This window comes from Anas acuta, chromosome 12, assembly GCF_963932015.1.
Source record: "Anas acuta chromosome 12, bAnaAcu1.1, whole genome shotgun sequence".
Taxonomy (NCBI): Eukaryota; Metazoa; Chordata; class Aves; order Anseriformes; family Anatidae; genus Anas; species Anas acuta.
In genome coordinates, this window is record NC_088990.1 from 17821371 (window position 1) to 17840984 (window position 19614).

The following is a 19614-nucleotide window of genomic DNA, read 5'->3' on the forward strand; positions in this document are numbered from 1 at the left end:
TTAGATAATACCAGTAAGTTTACAATCAGAACTTTTTGTTTTTTTCTTACAAAATGGATTAATCATTACCTTTCTGGCTACATTACTTTTTTTTTTTTTTTTTTTTTTTTCCTTCCTGGTAAAAATGAATAAAATGTTCCTGTCACCCTAATCGAGATGAAAGGCAAAAAGAGAAACCACAAAGTAAGGAAACAAAATATGGTTGAAAAATTCACTCCGACCTAGACTGAGATTTAAGCCATGCTACTATTGGCTGTCTGAAACCTTTTCAAGAGAAAGTTGTAAAAGAGAGTGAATACTTGTGAGGATGCTATGCTCTACCCTGTAAATAAAAGCTCCTACCTGGTTAGTCCTGAGGGATTTTAGTGGCTAATGAGGAGTCTTACCTTGGTTGTATGTTGAATTTGTGTATTCACACACGATGCTCTTTTTGGACTCAATGCCTTGCTCTCGAGTGACCTGCCCTGTTTACAAAAGAGCAACGAGGCAGAATAAATTAGGAACATTTAATGAAATCTGCTTTGGTCCAGTGGCTCTCTATAATGCAGTATAGGCAAATGAAGCACTGAGAATGACTGTATGTTCCCAATTATATTCAGCTTAAAAGCGCATAGGTGCTGTAATATGAAGCATTATATTATTATTGGCCATTATCTTAAGACCTGAAGTTGGTGAATATCTCAAAGAATTGGATTGCTAGAGAAAAATATTACACTTTTAATCTCTTATGCATTGTGAATGCATTTATCAGTTATGATACTAACCTCACTGACATGTCATCTGGTTGATTTACAAATATTTTCTGTCATTTGACTTAACACCAAAGGCTTAGCCCAGTTGTGGTAGGTTATTTTAGCATGCGTTGTAGATGTCCGGTGCCTCAGTTTGTATCTGTCCTCTTCCTTTTTTTTACCTTCCTGGCAAATGTGTTTAGGTCTGTCAGTACTGCCCTATTCAGCTGTGAATAGGACAAAAACTTAGGGAACTGGGCAAATGGGTCGCTTCTACAATCCCATCAGTGTTCGTCTTTTCCTCAGTCTAGGATTTGTTGAATGTTCACTACAGCTGTAGCCTCTTTACCACCACCAGTTTCATCCCTCTTACCACCCAGTTTACCCTCGCTATCCAATTTTAATCCTTAAGCCTTTTTCCATGTTCTTTTCTCTATCTCTGCCTCAGCATTCAAACACCACTTTGCCGTTAGCTGCTTCAGAAAATGCTGGCCTCTGGAGAGCCACACAGGTGATGAGTTGCAAGAAGACTGCATCTGTCCTGGTACTGCATGAGCTGGGGGTGCACCTGTGCAGCAGCAGGCACACACAGATGCAGAGGTTTATTCCGTAGTGCAGGCCTGCACTTGCACAGAGATGGCTGAAGCTGCTTCTGGGAAGCCACAGAAAACAGCTTATGTACTGCACTTTGAAAACCTTTACCCCATACAGCCGCAAAACAAAGATATTTTTCAAGACCTTAATTATCACAGGATGTTAAAAGCATATGTTTATTATGTCTGTGAGAGAATTTGTCTTGCAGAATTATGGGTAGAGTAGAGCTGAGGGAGGATCCTGAGGAGGCCATTCATTACAGGAGGAATGAGATAAACTGCTTCCTCTCTTCCAGGAAAATGAGAAATAAATAAATACATTTATGAAAGCCATTTTTAGTTGTTTGTCCATAGCAGATCTTTCTCTTGTGCAGATGCAGGTCTCCCTCACAAAGTAGTATGCAACTACCTCTTAGTTTATTCTCATAACAGGTGTGAAGGCATTAACTATTTTTCAACTAACGACATCAAAGTAACATGTCAGTGACAGAGACAGAATCCCCTACTCATTTGCCCAGACGATGTTTCCTTTCCCATATTTCTTTTTTTACAGGGTGGAGAACCAGGTTCCTGACACAAGTATGTACTGTTTACACTTGCCTTCGTCAGATTTTCTTCAATAATTTGACAAATCTTTCCAGCTTTTGGCAAAATTTAAAGTCACTACTACACTTTTAAATATATATCTTTTTCAAATGCAAAAAAGGGGCAACACATAAAATTTGAATTCAGTATATCCTTTCATTATATTCAAAATGAGATTCTAAAGACATTTCCCAAATCTAATAGATATTTACATGGCAGTATGTGAAAGCTGAATGAAATGTAAAGATGAAAGAAATGCAGGAAACCTTTGACCTTAATTGCTAATCCATGTTCCTTGATACTGCCTTTTTGTCACACACAATGCTTGGACAACCTGGCTGAACAATGGAAAGAAAATAGCACAATGATTCCTGTTCTCTCTGCCAAGCCCCCTCACCTGGGCCCTGCTCCCAGTGTCACAATGGTAAGGATAATAGCTTTGCCACTGGTAAGTAGTAACAGCCGTGTAGTCTGAGGGAAGAAGTTGCAGACAACGTTCAAAAATGGAGGTCATATGCAAACAAGGATCATAGAAAACAGTGCAAACTGTTGTCTTAAATGTGGAATCACAACAGGTTACCAAAAAGATTTTAAGGAGCACCTGGACTAGAATGTACCAACTTTTTCAAATTTCTTCCACAGAGGAGTCCTGGAAGAAAGTAGGTAAAGCTATAGAGGATGAAAGTGTAGAAGAAGCATTTAAGCTGGTCAACTCAGCAGAAAAGCTAAAAGATTTGTTTTTGACTTGCTAAAGAACCAAACTTCAGGTGGGCTGAGCTTGAGGAACTGTCCTAAAATGAATTCTTGGTAGGACAGAATATAGGAGAAATTGATATGTTAAATAGTGACTAATTGCTGGAGCTGTGCAGAATTCCCTCAGGGAATTCCAATGTTCTGCTATTGAAGTGCTAGTACCAGGGAGTTGATTTTTGGTGAATCCGATCTTAAAACCAGCAAACTGGAACATAGGAAATTTAGCACCAATCCACTGGTCTCTTAAGAGAGGGCTCCAAGGATGATCATGGGAACTACGGAACTGTCAGTCTGACTTCCATACCAGGAAAGTTAGATGAACTGTAGTAAAGAAAAAAATCAATAGACACAGATAAAGCTAATAGCCTGTAGAAGCATCAAATGGTTTCTGTTAAGGGAGGTTATGCCTCACAGATCTATTGGCATTCTTTAAAGATGTCAAGAAGCATGTTGATATTATTGTTCATGCTTGAATGTGTGACCTTAGATCAGAAGACTGAGACCCTTAGGATCCTTACCCCCAAGGCAGTCTGAACTGAACTATTTCTTCTCCTCACCTGGATTTAAGTGGATAGGAATTCAAACAGTGTATATAACCTAAAAATTTTTATGAGTAATCTTCACTCCTACAGAAATAGCAAAGTAGAGAATAATACACATAGCTCCCACAGTTTAAATCCCATGAGTAACAGGATATACTGTACTGAATTTTTAAAACTACATTATTTGGAGTATCACATAAATTGTTGTTACTGATGTAATAAAACCTAAACCAACACAGCTGGGGACACCAAGGCTATAAATATAACACTTTTTTCGTACCGTAATAATAAGTGCCAAATTATTTTTGTCTAAATCTGCTGATTTTAGTTGAATTGGATAAAATCTGAATGAGTATGTCCACTATAATACATGTTCCTTTACAAATGCCTTTGCCTAATTTATATTTATATTTATTTTTTCTACAGAAACTGCTGTGTGGTACTTACAGGACATTTTCTGTTTTATTTATTGATCCTGCTGCTGGGGAACTCAAAAAATGTAAGTGAGCATGATCTGAACGTACTGCAATTCAGCATTCTAATGTTTTTGAGTACAGAAAAAAAAAAAACACACATTTCTTTAGTTCCTATGCTTTCTGATCATCTTCTGTCTCTGGTCTAGTCCCTGGTGAGTAAGTGCTCACAGAAGCAAGCATCTGCAATGTGAAGCTCAGGTTTAGCTGGGCCCACCTTGGAGGGAGCAGTAGGGCACACAAGGTGACCCATTGAGAATTTCTTTGTACTTTCTTCTCTGTTTCTGTATTCTCAGTGTCCAGATAAAACATTTTGTCCAGATCATGAATATGAGATCAAATAGACACCACATGTGTGTTTCAAACTTTCTGCCAGTAATGTGTGAGGCCTCCTTCAAAGCTTATTGAAGTCCACTATAACTGATGTTGATTTCAGTGAGAATTAAATTGGACTTTCTCTAAAGCAGGGCCCAAAACTTTTCTTTGTTCTTGATTGGCTGGACACACTATCACACCTCAGTGCATAACTGATATGTTGCACAAGTATACGTCACATATATTTGTACATAATTGATGATAGTAAATTTCAACAGTTTTGTGAAAAAATAAAAAAAACCTGTACAGACGTGTCTGTGTATAACAGGCCCTGAGTTTCCTCATTGGTTGAATCTCTGCAATAGCTGTGTGATGCACTGCTGCACTGTGGAGTCCTGCTGGCACGGTGGGAACAGATAACATGCCCCACTGCATGGCTCTGGGATAGGACTGTCAGTGCTGCCAAATGGGAAAGCGTTAGGGACATGCTGCACAGGTGGTTACGTGCACTGGTGTTACCTGCTGCACTAGGCTGTGCTTCCCTCTGCACGTGCTGGATATGGTTCTAGCGTAAGCTTTTCTGGCAGGTGATAGTATGGGCAGGTCTGACTTTCTGAATGCATCTGGGAAAAAGCTATTTCAAAACAAGAAAAATATTGCCTTTGGAGAATAGACCAATTTAGGACAGGCACTTCATTATAGCCTATATAGGCACTTCGTTATAGCCCTATTTTCCCTGCTCTTTTTTCCTGCGCTTTCCCTTTTTTGGAACAGTTAATGTACATGGAAAGTAACTGCAAGGAAAGGTGATTGACAGCATGTACTTTTTAGAATAACTTTTTCTACATCATGTTTCTTTATAAAAAGCCCTCAAAATTAATATTGAATTTTTAAATTCAGCTTTGCTTTTAAAAATAACAGATATCTTGGTAACTGTACCCATGCTGTATGAAGAAAAGCTCAAAGTACATCCTATGGGCTTGCATTGATCTAAGCCCTATGATTTCTTAACATGGGATACATCGCCAAAACCTTTGCCCTTTCTACAGGGCACACATTCCCTATAGCAGCAGACACCCTGTGACTTACCATGGCTACCAGTAGAGCTGTAGGGTTGTGAAAAGCAGATCGGAACCTACCTAAATAATAAAAAAGATATATAAAAGACAATGGTAATTACAGATTTGACTCCATTGGCATAAAGACAAAATAATATTTGGCAAACAAATAAATGTAGCTAAGTATGACAGCAGATTCATGGTTCTGAACAACAGGAAAATGACTGTTTCCTTCCTCTGACTTGCCCTCCCACTCCAAGTGCACCCCCCAGCTTCATTGCCATCTAGCCACATTTCCACACTCCATTACAGAAGTGTTTTCTGTAAGAGATGCTGGTCTTGGTGCTTTCTTGCCTCAGTCCCACAAGGAGAGTATTTGTTTTGCCTCCATGTTATAAACATTCATCCCTTGTCCTTTAGTAAGTGAGGTGCTGTTCTGCTTGTTTTTCATTATATTAATTCCCTTTCAGTCAGAATGATTCACTTTTGAATGTTTAAATCCTCTTTGCAGAAATGTAAGCTTTGCTTCTGGGATTGTCTTTACATATGAAATGCTAACAGTATAGATGATAAAACTGTCTCGGGCCCCTGTATAGGAATGTTGGATTGTCAGGCCCAATTCCTTTGGAATTCCCCAGCCAAATTTTTTTAAATAAAAATAATAATAACGTAATAATAGAAAAAATTGTTCTGAGGTTCAGAGCATGCCTTTTATAGAGTGTACTTAGAAGCACATCCTAGCAGCAATCTTCTGGTACTTCTGTGCTGTATCCATATTCATTAAGTTAATTAAGCTATTAATTGAATATGTAAGTTCAGGTAATTAAATATAAGACTTATTTCTTTAGTGTAAAGGGTAATAATAAAAAATTTAAACTTGCAAACTAGATCACACATTTAGTGATGATAAATGTGACCTGGAAAGTGCAATAGTCCAATATGAATTAGCTAATTGCATCCATTCATTAGGTAATGTACATTAGCAGAAGGTCAATCCATTTGAGGCTTGATGTGTTTTACAAATAATAAATTCAAACAGGTAAATTGAAGAGAAATTCACAATAGGAGTGTGTGTTACGTATTTAGACTCAGGACAGCGTCCCTACAGCTCAGAAGCATGTTGCATGTTATCTTCCCGGTTATTGGCGAGTGTTCTTTACACTGTCCTGAGGCACAGCCCCTCACCACCTGCCCTCTCTGTGGGAAAAGACGGGTGCTGCTTTGCAGAGCGGGTGGTGAGCTGCTGCACAGTGACCAGCCAAGCACTGTGGGTTGGATGGGCTCAGGAGGACTTCAGACTTGAGGAGCCGCATCTTGGGTTTATTCCATGACAGGCAAAACGGGCCTTCTGCACAACTGTCTGATGTGGGACGTGCTGCATTTCAAGTGTGGACTTAAACCATAATATTAATTTTTGAAATGGACTCATTTCTAAAAATGAGCCAAACACTGACAGTCTTTCCAAGCACATTCTGTTTCATCATCGTCGCTGTAAATGAATTATGTGTGGCTTGCTTAAATCCAAGTTTAAATTTAGGACTGAATTTACCATAGCAGCAATTTACAGTTCTACTGGTATAAAATGGCCAATATCACAGGACAGAAAATTGATCTGTTGGATTTATTTTTAGTAAAAACTACATTAAATCAAGTTTTCTTCACTGGCCATTCCTAGATTTTAAGTAATAAAAAATGGTTGTTCTTGATATCAGCTTTTACTTTTTTTTTTTTTTTTTTAATGTTAAGTGTAATGTAGAAATAAAGAAAATGAAAGTAGATTTTAGAACATAAAATATATCCAGACCCATTATTAACCAATTATTAACAAGACTTATAATATTAAGGCAATGAATTAATTGGGATATTTGCAACATTTCTGTCATAATATCTTTATAGGTTCATTCCAGCATTATGGGTGCTACTTTACAGGTAATGTTGCCTATATGTATTACTTTTTACCTTCTGTGTATAAAATACCTCTATCTGGAGCAAGGACTGATACCACTCTGTGCACAATTCAAGGGCCATAATTCTTAAAAGATTTCAAACAGTGAACCTCTTTCAAATGATCAGGCTTAGAGACATTTAGAGAATTGATTCAATTAACTTAGAGGAAAAAAAGTGCTATAATGTGTGATTTATATTTGCAGATAAATTAAAATACAAGTATCTCCTGAAGAGCATTTGCTGCCATCATAGTCAGTAATGAAAATAGCAGGCAATTAAAATGGGACACCTGAGGCTGAAGCTTTTACTGTATATATCAGAACATGAAGTTCAGATTTCAAAAGTGCAAATCTGAGCTGAAAAATAAGTTCGTGGAAGTTTTTTTTTGGCCCCTATTTTTCCCCCAGAATTGATTTCTAAAGCACATAGGAAATGGGAGGGACATTTACTGATGCATAAGGCAAAAGGTGAAGAGGAGTGGGCTCTCTCAATCAGTACTGAATTTGCATGAGGAGCCACAGATAACGCTGCTAAACACCAGAAAGACAGCTAAGAGAGAACTATGTATAAAATAAAACTTAGGGGTCAGATCAAAATCACTGGGGGGCAGGTTTTGAAGTTGATCTAGAAATGAGTCACTAGAAGTGTCTGACAGAAGATGTGATTCAGTTCCTTTGTGTGTGTCAGTGCTTAGAAAGAGTCTGGAGCTCACTAAGGAGCATAAGAAATATTAATGGAGCAAGGAACTGAAGTAGTGAGAGAGAACACCTCTGTAATTTGGGGTCACTGTATCCACTGTCCATTTCAGTGGTGTTTTTTCTTCCACAAATTAGATCATTTTACCCCTGTATTCATTGTTATTACTAAGTTATTGTCCTAATGTCCAAGGCAACAGTGGTAGCAATCCCTCCTACAAAGAAATTGCATTAAATATTAATAATTAACTATTAACTTGCATGATCTGAAGCCATATCTCAATTTGCTATCATATAGAAGCCAGGGTAGTGCTGAAGGGCTGAACCAGCTCACCAGGCTGGATTCCCAGTGTGTCCCACACCTTGTCACAGACCTCGCTCCAAGTGCTGTTTGGCAAAGCTGCTGTTGCACTTGATGAGAACCCAGTTGCAGTCTTGGCTCTAAGGCCTACGTCGTTTGTCTTTCCAGGTGGAGGAAGAGAAACCCCAGTTGGACACCCGCTGTTGGGAAGAGCGAAGGCAGGTGTCTGCCACGTTCTGCTGGCCGTAGACCAGGAGCTGCAGCACGGTAAGTGCAGTGCCATTCGCCACTCGGGGAACGCTGGCGGGGTTTAGGTGGCAGTTAGTCTGCAGGTGAGTCAGCTGTGAGATCTTTTGCAGTCTGAATTGCTTTCAGACGTAAGAGAAGCATGGTTTGTACAACAAAGAGTCGCTGGGGGCTCAGGATAGCAAGAAACAGATAGAGTCACAGGAGCTTGGTGACAATTAGGAGCTTACGCTGCTAATTACGTGGGTTTGAACTGCATCTCCAGATGCACTAGAATCCAGTCTCACCAAAATCTCCTGCAAACTTCATTGACTCGATTTAAGAATGAAACTGTTGCACAGTTCTCTGGTTCCTCAAACCTGTTTAATGCAGTCCGTTTTTGAAGGAACACATCCCCACTCTGATTTATTTTAAAACAGCTTTTAGAATGTGTCATCCTTGTGATGAAGTGTTAGGTCTTGTTGCCAGGGTGCCATTAAAAACTGAATTTCTGACGTTTAAAAGTCTCACTTATCCCAAGTGTCACAATTTGACGGCTCTGCGTGTCACATTACAGCACAGCGTTTTGGATCCATTTCCTCTGTTGGGGGGGGGGGGAAGAACTATGAAAAATGACAGAAAGCAAAATCTGCAGTTTCCTTCTTCATTATTGAGCTGGAGATTTACAGAGGTGCACATTAACGCTGAAATGCCTTAAATGGCACTCTGGATCCTGTGCTACATGCCTGTGCAGGAGCAATCCTTGTCCCGTGCTCCTGTGCAAACACTAAGGGTGCGCTGCCTGCCTTTCTAATCCTCTGTGTGCCACTAAACAAGGAGCAAGGAATATCCAGGGACTCAACATAATGGATATTGTAACAAAATCAAAACGTGGCCAGATCCTCTTGTTTATTCTGGACTAAATCAGTAAAAAGGTCATGTGGCGTATTGCTTGCTGCTTTGTTTGTGCCAGCCTGGGACAGCTGCACGCTTTGGTGTCCTTTCTCTGTTTATCTACCTGCAACGTTATAACTGCAAACACACTGTCTGCAAACACGGGATCTGATCGCTTTCAAAACCTTGGGAGTGTTTGCAGCAGGAAAGCGAACTTGGTGGTTTTGCCCGAAGTGCCAAAAACCGTGGGCGCTTCGTGTATGTTCTGCCTGGAAGTTCTGACCAGAGGGAGCGCTGGGCTCTGGCCACACGGTGCCGACACCCATCACCCCGTCGGGGCACGGGCTGCGGCCGCCTGCTGCTCCACCCAGCGAGCCGGGCCGGGGGCCGCGGGGGTGGCCGGGGCACCGCGGGAGGGGAGCGAGCCCCGGGGCCCCCCCGGGCGGCAGCGGCGCGCGGGCGGCGGGGGCCCCCTGCCGTAGCGGCGGGCGGCGGGGGGCGCGCGGCCGGCAGGGGGCAGCAGCAGGACGGGGACCGCGAGCGGCAGCGGCCGGGCCCGGCGGGGCGGCGGGGCGGCAGGTAGGGCGGGCAGCGCCGGGGAGCGGACAGCAGCCGGGCTCGGCACTCCCCTCCCCTCCCGGCCGGCGCGGAGGGGCCGCGGCCCGCGGGGACAGCGGCGGGAGGCCGGGGGCGGCCGCCAGCCACGACCTGGGGGGGGCGGCTCGGAGCCCGAGGGGACGCGGCAGCGGCAGCCACGGGGAGCGGCCCCGGCGCCGCGCCCGCGGGATGCCCCGGGCCGGCTGCTCCCGGCGCGGAGCGGCGAGCGGGGAAACCGAGCCTCGGGGCTCCCCCCGCGGCGTCTCCCGGCCCCCGCTGCTCTGGAGAAGCCCCCGGCGGGCGGTGCGGGGCGGTGCGGGGCCGGCGGGACCCCGGCACCCGGCGGAGTCTGCGGGGAGCGGCGGCTGCGCCGCGCGTGTGAGCGGGGCTGTGCCGCTCTCGCCCTAGGTAGGACGGACCTGCCCCCCTGCCTCTGCCCCCATGTCCAATAAGAGCAGCCCCGCCGTGACACCTGCCTATATACAGCGGCCGGCAGCAGCATCTTCAGCGCCGGGCTCTCGAGGCGGGGGGGGGGGGGGGTACAACCCAAAGCACAACACAACATCAGGGCAGAGCGGGGGGCTCGGCTGTACTATATCCCCCCCCCCCCCCCCCCCCCCCAAGACTATGACTTCCAGTAAAATTGAGATGCCAGGGGAGGTGAAGGCAGATCCTGCAGCTCTGATGGCATCTCTGCATCTGCTGCCTTCTCCCACTCTCAACCTTGAAATCAAATACACCAAGGTAAGTTGTGTTCATTTGTTCTGGCAGGGAGATTCATGGCTTTCCCTCCAAAGAAGGGATTTTGCTTAAAATCAATTTCAGTCTGCCCTAACCAACTTCAGCTCTGAGATCAACAAACAAACAAACAAATAATATAAAAAAAAGGCAAGGAAACAAACAAACAATATATATATATATGTATAAAGACTGCCTTGAATCTGTAATATGGGAAACAGATTTTTAGCCCTCTAATCATCTGAAAAAGCACAGGATAATAGAAAATCAAATGAGATCTGTTGGGACTGGCTTTACCACTTCTCTTTAAATGTAGCGTTTTCTACAGAGCTGTTGGGCTTTTTTTCACAGTGCAAAATCACAGGTCCTCTAATGTTTTGGTTGCTTTTGATGTAATTCAGAGGAAGTTGCTATACGTACCCATATTTCTCAATCAGAAAATAAAAATGTTTTCTTTCTTGAATTAGCCTGTGTACCCAAGGGACTCTTTTACAATTCCTCGAGGACTCTTAACACTGCCAGGTTGTTACAGCACTGGAACAGGTCTCTTTACTAACTTCCTGAATAAACCTTGAACAGTATTGCAAGAGGGGATATTTTTTCCTACTAACGTTTCAGAGTAATTTTCATGAAGAGGGGGTTAACAATCAACCCATTGGGTCAATGTAGAAAAATCTGCTGCTTTTCTATGCTATATTATGGGGCTACATTGATTTTGTAGATTAAAATGGACTTTAACAATGGTCATTTGTTTGTCAATGCAATTTGAATGTATAAATTTGTTTTTATGTTTTGAATCTTTGCATCTTCAGTACCTTTAATTAAAGAATACTTTCATTTCTATTGGAGAAGTTTGAAATGTGTGAACAGGTTACATTGTGTCAGACTTTGTTTCTAATTGCTGAGAAACTTAAAATAAAGCACATCAGCCCTGGGAAAAGGTGACAATATTTTTATCTACTGGAAATACAACTTCAGGAGCTTTAAAACTGATAGGAAATTCATTTTGACCAAGGTAGTGTATTTTTTGTCTTCCATGTCATCACTTGGAAAGCTTTTCATCTTTTCTCTTTTTTTAAGTGGGTGCCAAAATTAATTTGTCTTCTAATTTGTTACAGCTATATCATGTTCTAGAAGCACGTTTCAGAGGAAAATCAACTCTTAGATTTCGTTACATTTTAATGAGAACTGCAATATGCAAACTTAAAGATGCAGGTTTTCTTGCATATAATTTATTTGAAAATGGTTTAAATAAATTAGGAATGTAGTTATTTGAGGTTGTGTGGTGTTACACTTTGGGAACAATGATATTATGCAAACAGTACTTGGCATTAATTTTATTTATTGCTGGTTTCAGTTTAAAATAAGCCTCAGTGGGTAATATCTGCTAGTAGTATCACAGTTGGTTTGCACAGAAAGTGTACTTGCATTTCTTCATTTTAAAACTAGAGAATTCATTCAAAAATCTTTCAAAATTAGAGCAGTCATTAACAGCCATATCTTCTTTGTGAGGATGTAAGCTGGACAGTAACCTTTAATAATTCATAGTATATACTGCCATCATCTCAGAAATATGTAAGTTGTTACACATCTTATCCTACTGGAACAAGTAAAAAAAAAAAGTTATTTGTTTTCAATATTAAACCAAAAACAGCAGCGACACGTTTCTTCTAGACTTAGTTTTGAGGTATCAGGTAATTCCTTCCTGCTTATGAGAGAATTGGGTTTAGGACGGGTATTGAATATTTCACTTGGTATATCCTCTGTCTCTGTTTTTCTGTCTCTTTCTTCCCTCCTTTTTCTCTGCAGGAAACACAAGTGATTTATAGATAATAGGAGTCTTCAGTTTGGAGTCTTGTCTTGGGCAGGACTTTTATCCAGGATCCCCTTTCCCACCTATTACAAAGAAAAACAATCAAAAATGAAATAATGGATTGTAACTTGATTCTTTCATTTGGGGGAGTGGTCACTTCATGTCTTAAATGCCAAACAACTGCCATAAACAATAAATAACATTAGACTAAAGAAATTTACCAAAAACAAAACCAAAAAACCTCAAACCTTTTAAAATCAGACATCTGTAAGCATTCCTAGCGGCCTCTCTCCTGCTTGTTAGCTGAGAATTTTAAATACACACCCAGGACCCAGAATTCTTGAACTCTTTATTACAGCTGTCTCTGAATGTAAAATCTTAACCATTTGGGATATAATTCCTTTAAAAAAAATAGAGGTACCTGTGGACATTTAAACAAAGTAAAGTAATTTTAAAAATATGCTTTGCTAATTAAATGCAATTTTTGGAATTCTAAAATTGGAAAATAGTTAAGACAATTTTGTTAGGACAGAACGTATTAAAGTTCCAGGAATCCCTAAACAAGATTTGTTGAGATGTGTAATGTACAGTGGAAAAAAATAAGATTACTCATTAACCTTTACAATATTGCAATATCCTTGCAAAGACTATGACAATTTATTTCAAGAACACAGATGGAATACTTCCCATGTATTTGCAGTTTTCATGTATTCGATTATTTAGCAGAATTAATGGAACTTCTGTGATATTCCTCTGGGCTTTCTGAAATGAGCAGAAAACTGTGTTAAGTCCTTCTGATCTGTTATACCTGATGTAGGACACCAAGGCAATGTAGTTTTTCATTGGTCAGAAAAAATGTATCCAATTAGTGATGAAAATTACATGATGCCTGTTTTTATATTAATATGTGCAGCACGCTGTTGTGACTTCAATATTGGGAGTCAGTCTGTGCTTCTTTAAAAAACGAGACACTGGAAATATTTTTCCCACATTTTAATACTTTGGCATGGTCTCTGATAAATAATGCATTTTAGATGTGCATAATAATAATTGTTGAATACGATGTGCAAAGCCACATTCTGCACAGGCGTGAAGATCAGTGTTCTGACACACAGAGTTAAGTTTTTCTGTGTGGCTGACAAGTACTAAAACTGATACATGCAAGATTCTCTCCTTCTCTTCATTGTGATGACTCTTTAATTCTTTACTTCTTAGTATTAATATCTGCAGAGGAATTGCTTCTACAGGACAGGGGATCTTCCAGTATTGCATGGAAATAGATTATTGCACAGCCTCGTGGCACACTGAGCCCCTCTTCAGACCTGTCAGGAGCTTGTTGGCAGTGCTGTGCTCCATAAAGTGTAGGTAGGAAGGCTTGCAAGGGGGATACAGCCCTCTCCCTGGCAGCAAATTATACTGCTACAAGTATCAACTTCGTGCCAAAAACTCTCCCAGAATGGGCTGCTTCAGAATTATCAGCTGGGTGAGATACACCACAGCCTGACATCCAGCAAGGACAGCTACTGGCATGTTCTGTACAGCAAGCCCTCTTCTGAACTGATGGCTCTGAGAACCTCCTGGCTTCTGAGGGAGATCAGAGGGTTCCAAGCTTAGCATTATATTGTTGCCCTGCTCCTTCATGTTCTTATGAAACTCCATTCTCCTGAGACTTGAATGTGTCCCATGTGTCAGACAGTAGACATGGAACCACTCCTATGGCTTGAGCCCTTTGCAGTGTTTTCTTCCCCTAAATTCCTCCTACATCCAGAGGCAAAAGGTGTTTTTGCACGATGTGGCTCTCCTTCCAGTCTTACGGTATATTCAAATCTGCTTTATAAAGTACTTTCTTAGTAGTTTTAGTAAGTGATACTGACTTTAAAAGACAGCTAGTATAAAATGAGGACCTTGTGGTTCTGTTGTGTTCCTAGCTCTGTCACTACTTCATCTAACTCAGTGAACAAACACGCTCAGCTTGCTTCATGTTGGGGACACTAATCCAGCTGGGTGTTTTAAGTTTTGTTTCTTCCTTGCCAACTGATATAGGCCTGAGAAAAGACCTGAAGAATTTTAGCGTAAGGAAAAGTTTAAGAATTGCAGTCTTTGAGAGCATTTTGTAAAAAGTGCTCTAAAGTGATGAAGTTACAGCACTGTGGCAGCGAAGAGGTACAGACCTGTTTGTATGCTAATAACCTGTGAAATGATTGACAGCCATATTTTCTGACCGGTGTAAAAGGGTTTGCCTCTACTCTTACACCATCGGCTGAAACCAGTTCAGTTTCTAAACACAGAGCAGGTAAACTAGCCAGACTGTCAGCTTACCCAGTGCTGAAACTAACAGTAGACAGCAGTTTGCATTAAGTGTAGGCAAACTGATACTGAGTAAACAAGAACTAACAAATACATTTCAAATTCTTGTATAATAAGCATTATGGTTTGACCTGTTTTGTTACTAAGTTTCTGTTTTCATTCTCATTGTGCTTTATTGGCATTGCCAAGAAATGAATGTTATAAAACATTGCAAATTCTTTTCACCAAAATTTCCTGCATGTGTTTCCCAGATAAAATTCTAGGCTGACATTAAGATAGGTGGTGAGAAATCTGCCTCATTAAAAAAAATGTGCAGAATCTTTTTCATTTTTTGAACTGGAGACAAGTTTTGGCAAAACTTATTTAAGTAACTGATGAATATGCACTATTTCCACCTGTCTTTCCCTGAAAAAGCTCACTATTTGAATGCTTTTCTTTTGAAGACAAATTCAGTGAGTGATAGTTGAAGAAATTAGCTAGCTTTCTGGTTAGCTTGGTGAGCACTGTCCAGTTACGAGAGAAGCACAGAAAATTAGAGATGATTGTATAAAAAGTAATCAAATAGAATAGCTACTTTCTTCACTTTGTGGAGCATTTCAGCACCTATGCTGACACTATGTGTCTCTCTGTATTGCTACATGTTAAGTTTTATTGTATATACTGTATTTTCATTTACCATTGTTTATGGTTTAAATTTCTCTTGTTGTGTTTGTACTTCGTGGTTGGTATTACAAAACATCAATCCATACAGCGATTGCACACTACTTATGCACTTCATTCCAATTAACAGACTGAATATAGGACTCTCTCTTTCCTCCCCACACTACTGTAGATAACTAGTATATTATTGAGTAGGTAGCTGTTGTAGCAGTGGCCTCTCACTGTGCTGAATATTAAGGAAAGATTGAATCTTCAAAGAAAATGCATACTGGTTCAATGCATCAAGCTGTACCGGACAACACTGCAGGCTAGGGGAAATTATCTTCTCTTTGTCCCGGGGATAATGTCAAATGACACACTGAAAGATAAGAGCTATGTAGTAGGTGTTTTTCTAATGTTTGCAAAAATGTTTATGATTTCAAATCTCCAATACAAAAGTTGTATATATTTATTTGCACACCAAAGTCAGGAGGTCAGTAATAATGAAAACACATGACTGAGTTGAAGAAGAGCCAAATTCATACCTCTTTTCTGAAGCGAACATAGCAGAAACTTGAGTATGGATCCCTACTTTCTGACTGTAGGCAGGTCCCAGCTTTAGCTCTGTCCATCCTTGGGAAGAGTCTCTCATTCTCTCCTGTTGGATAATCCACTTGTAAGTACTTATTAGGATGGAACTTGGCAGCCCAGTGGGCAGGACAGCCATGCAGGAAAAGCAGAATTCAGGTCTCTGCTCCCGGGATACTCTTGATGTCAGAGCAAGGATTTGATCTAAAATCTGTAGATATGTATAGATTGGACTACTGAGTTGGGATAATGTGTCTTGAACACACAGTTTAATTCTGATAAAAATTATCCATTCCAGTCTGTCTTTCAGAAACTTTTCCCACAGAGCTTCATGAAGCCTGATACATTTCCATATTCAATTTCTGTCTTGATGTGTCTGCATTTTCTGATTTAAAAAATCCCAACAGTCCAAAAATTCTTGATAATCTGGGCTCAGCTAGCCCATCTCTTTGTCAGTGCAAGACTATTCCCTGCAGACCTTGGTGGGCTCTGCCAGTTTGAAGTTAGTTGCTATCATAAATTGCTTGTTCCTGCAAGCACCATACACTGGAACCACTCTTACCTATTCCTTCTTTACAATGCATGTTATTAGTTGCCTTCAATAAGCTAAGTGTAGACATTGCAGCTCATTGAGAGCATATCACCATCTAAAAGTAATATGAACCCTTCCTTCCAACACACTCTGCCTTGCACTTAGTACCTCTGGCAAATTTTATCTACCCCCAAGTTGTCCAAATAGCTTTTAATTTCAGTACTAGCGGTCCTCTCTTTGGTACTCAGATTAGTCTGAGTATTTTTATCCACAAGCTATGTACCTTACTATTAATGATCTGCTAAAGCAGGTGAACCATGATATCGATTGCTAGTCACAGTAATGAAGGGGCACCTTGCTATTAACCTCTTTCCAGGGAGAATTATCCATTTATTTCCAGTCTTTATATCTTATCTGTTAACCGCTTTTTAATCCATGGCAGAACTTTATCTTTCACCATATGGTTACTAACTTTCCTTAATAGCCTCTTGCTAAGGACTTTATCATCAAAAGCCTTTTTAAAGTCTAAATAAATTATACCTGCTGATTCATCTCTGCTCCTCATTTAACTAACTATCTTCCAAGAAATCTCACAGGTTTACAGAGATAAATGACAAAAGATGAGTTCATTGGTCCATATAATAAATTCCTAGTCAGATCCTACATGAAGTCACATTTCTTCTATTATAGTTTTGCAGCTATTTTTTTGATAAGACTGAACTGTACTATTTTGCTATTTATTTTTTGCAAATTGTTTGATTCTCTCAATTTCTAAAAAACACAACTTTTTATCTGTTTTTTTTTTTTTTTTTTTTTTTTTTTTTTTCTTTTAAAGAGTAGAACTTACTCTCTGAAACAAGTAACCAAAACATCAGCTTTAGTTCATCGGAAAGAAATGCATTTATAAAATGGATTTACACAGAGACAGCATTTTAAGGAAGCTATGTAAATGTAAACATAAATATGTAAAGATATGAAAAATGTTCAGAAAGTTATCATTTTGTCCAAGATTTCTGAGGATTCTGCTGAGGAATCCTCAGACAAGTGCTAGCATCCCTATTCAAACACAAATAGGCACATAAATAGCTATGTGAAGACTTATTACCAAACATATATATGTATATATACATAAAGAAATATGAGGTTTAAAAATGATTGCCATCTAAGGACCCAATCATTCATTACTTTTATTATTATTTAAACGAATTGATGAATTCCTGTTTGGACTGCATACACGTATTTGCAGTTGGTGTTTGTGGGTTTTTTTGTTTTTTTTTTTTTTTTCCAAAACACAAGTTCTGCGTTTCAGAGTTTGTCTAAAAACATATTTCTACCAACCAGTATTGTCTGTTACTTTTAACAGAAATCTACCTCCACAATGTGAATGTGACACATCAATTTTAAGTTATACAGTTTAACTAAGCTTTAAATATAGGAACATTTCATTATGAGAAGTATGATACAGGAAGCCACATCAAAGTGTTGGGCAATATCATTGCTCCAACTGTCAAAATTAAAAAAAGGACTCAGTTCTCGTTCACTTGAAATCAGTTCCTCTCCCAGAGAGCCTAGTGAATTAGATTTTTACCTTATGACTTGAAACACAATGCATTCCAGCTTTGCTGGACTGAAGTGGGAAAACATTTCAGAGCAGAGAACTATCTACATCAAATTCTGTGACCCACGTGAAAATTTTTAAGGTCAGTTCAATCTCAGTTGACCTCAGCTGGAGGTTAAAACACACGGACTGAGCTGACCACTCAAGTACATAGACCTTCATCTGTGAGGGATTCGTGGGTAATCAATACTTTGAATTGTACCCAGAACCTAAAGGGAAGCTGGTGGCACAGCTGTGCAGAGGCCAACAGCAGGTGTTGTGGTTACAGAAAGGATATACTTTGCTAATTTCCATGTGGATTTCCAATATGCCCCCGATTTAAAAGAAGTGAGTTACAAAAATTCATTTGGACAGTTGTAAAGACATAGGAAGTGGTGCATGGAAGAACAGGCTGCGGCCTCAGATGGAAGCAGGATGCCAGGAAGACACTATCCTCATGTTGTGCTTTGGTCATCTAGCAATGATTACACAAAACCCCTCAGTTTTGACTCTAGTTCTTAGAAGTGCTTTTCCTTATTGAAATTTAAACACACGTATTTACACAGTCAAAGGCTGCACTCTAAAGTGAAACTGATTTATTTCCAAAGCAGAACTACTTACTTGTTTTTCAGGTAAATGGAGGTGTTATTTGACAGTCATATAGAAGCTAATCCTATCCTCATGTGAATAGGTCAGCTAGCCCTAAATATGGCTTCAAGTGATTAGACACAGTCAGGTCTGATGGTCTACATTTCATCTGAAATAGGGCCTCTGCACACAGAAGGACCTCTCAGGTCTGTGCTGTAGCATTGCTCTCTCATGCTTCAGTGGGAAGAACACCACTTAATACACCATCACCATCACCCTGGGATATCTTTGGTGGCTTTCATGCAATTCCTGATGCCTTAGGCTTGTAAAGTGGAAGAATTGAGATGAATTGGCATTTGGGATTTCTTTAAGGAACTGAAATTCGACTCTGCAGCACACTTGAGACTGAAGCACCCTGATCTTGAGCATGGTCTTCGGTGTATTGTTGTTGTTAGAATTTTAGTAAAGATACATTCCCAGAACAAGTATTTTACCTGTCATCTGTGTACAAACTCGTGGTTCTGCTTGTCTTCCCTTGGCCATACAACTCATCAAATTCCAGCCAGAATAATCATCTACGTACAGATGATATATGTATTATATTTGGCTACGAATAGCCAAATAAGGACACTCCAAATGAGCAGCAATTTCTGGAAATATTTTCAGTCTCCTTTCTTTTACCTTTCATAAGCAGGTTGTTCTAAAAATCCAGCTGCTCTCCCACAGACTGTATTTACTTATTTGTTAAACGTAGTCTTCTCTTGGCTGTTTAATTTGTGTTATCTTTTTTGTATATTTTTCTTCAGTATATTTAGTAACAATTTTTCATTTTCAGTTTGTGCTTTGCAGCCTTTTAAAGTTAGCACTTTCTTTCTGTCTTTCTTTTGGCCTGCATTTCCTCTGGTATCCTTCTGCTTAGCCACCCCGTTTATTTTCTTGCTTCTGCTTCCCACTTTTAGTCTTGGGAATGCAAATCTTTGACTCTCACATTCTTAAGCCTCCATGCTGATTCTATGGATTTTAATTTCCTAGCTTCAAGCAGGGAGTTTCTAAGTTACTTCCTTTAAAAAAACCTCCCCTTCTTGAAGTTTAGTATCCCAGAC

At 40.1% G+C, this 19614-nt stretch overlaps 1 protein-coding gene and 1 long non-coding RNA gene across 3 annotated transcripts in view; one reads left to right on the forward strand and one right to left on the reverse strand.

Moving 5' to 3' along the window:
* The first annotated feature begins 10187 nt into the window (after positions 1-10187).
* Positions 10188-19614, forward strand: part of ALDH1A2 (aldehyde dehydrogenase 1 family member A2) — a 55873-nt gene continuing 46446 nt past the window's right edge. Inside the window, exon 1 of the mRNA XM_068695199.1 lies at positions 10188-10453. Within this exon, the coding sequence (XP_068551300.1) occupies positions 10337-10453 (117 nt within the window). The 5' untranslated portion in view covers positions 10188-10336. The remainder of the gene's footprint in view (positions 10454-19614) is intronic.
* Positions 11438-19614, reverse strand: part of LOC137862808 (uncharacterized) — a 122040-nt gene continuing 113863 nt past the window's right edge. For both annotated transcript variants that reach the window (XR_011100537.1, XR_011100536.1), the window contains exons 4-5: positions 15752-16005; positions 11438-12343 (exon numbers count right to left, since the gene is read on the reverse strand). This is a non-coding gene — a long non-coding RNA (uncharacterized lncRNA). The remainder of the gene's footprint in view (positions 12344-15751; positions 16006-19614) is intronic.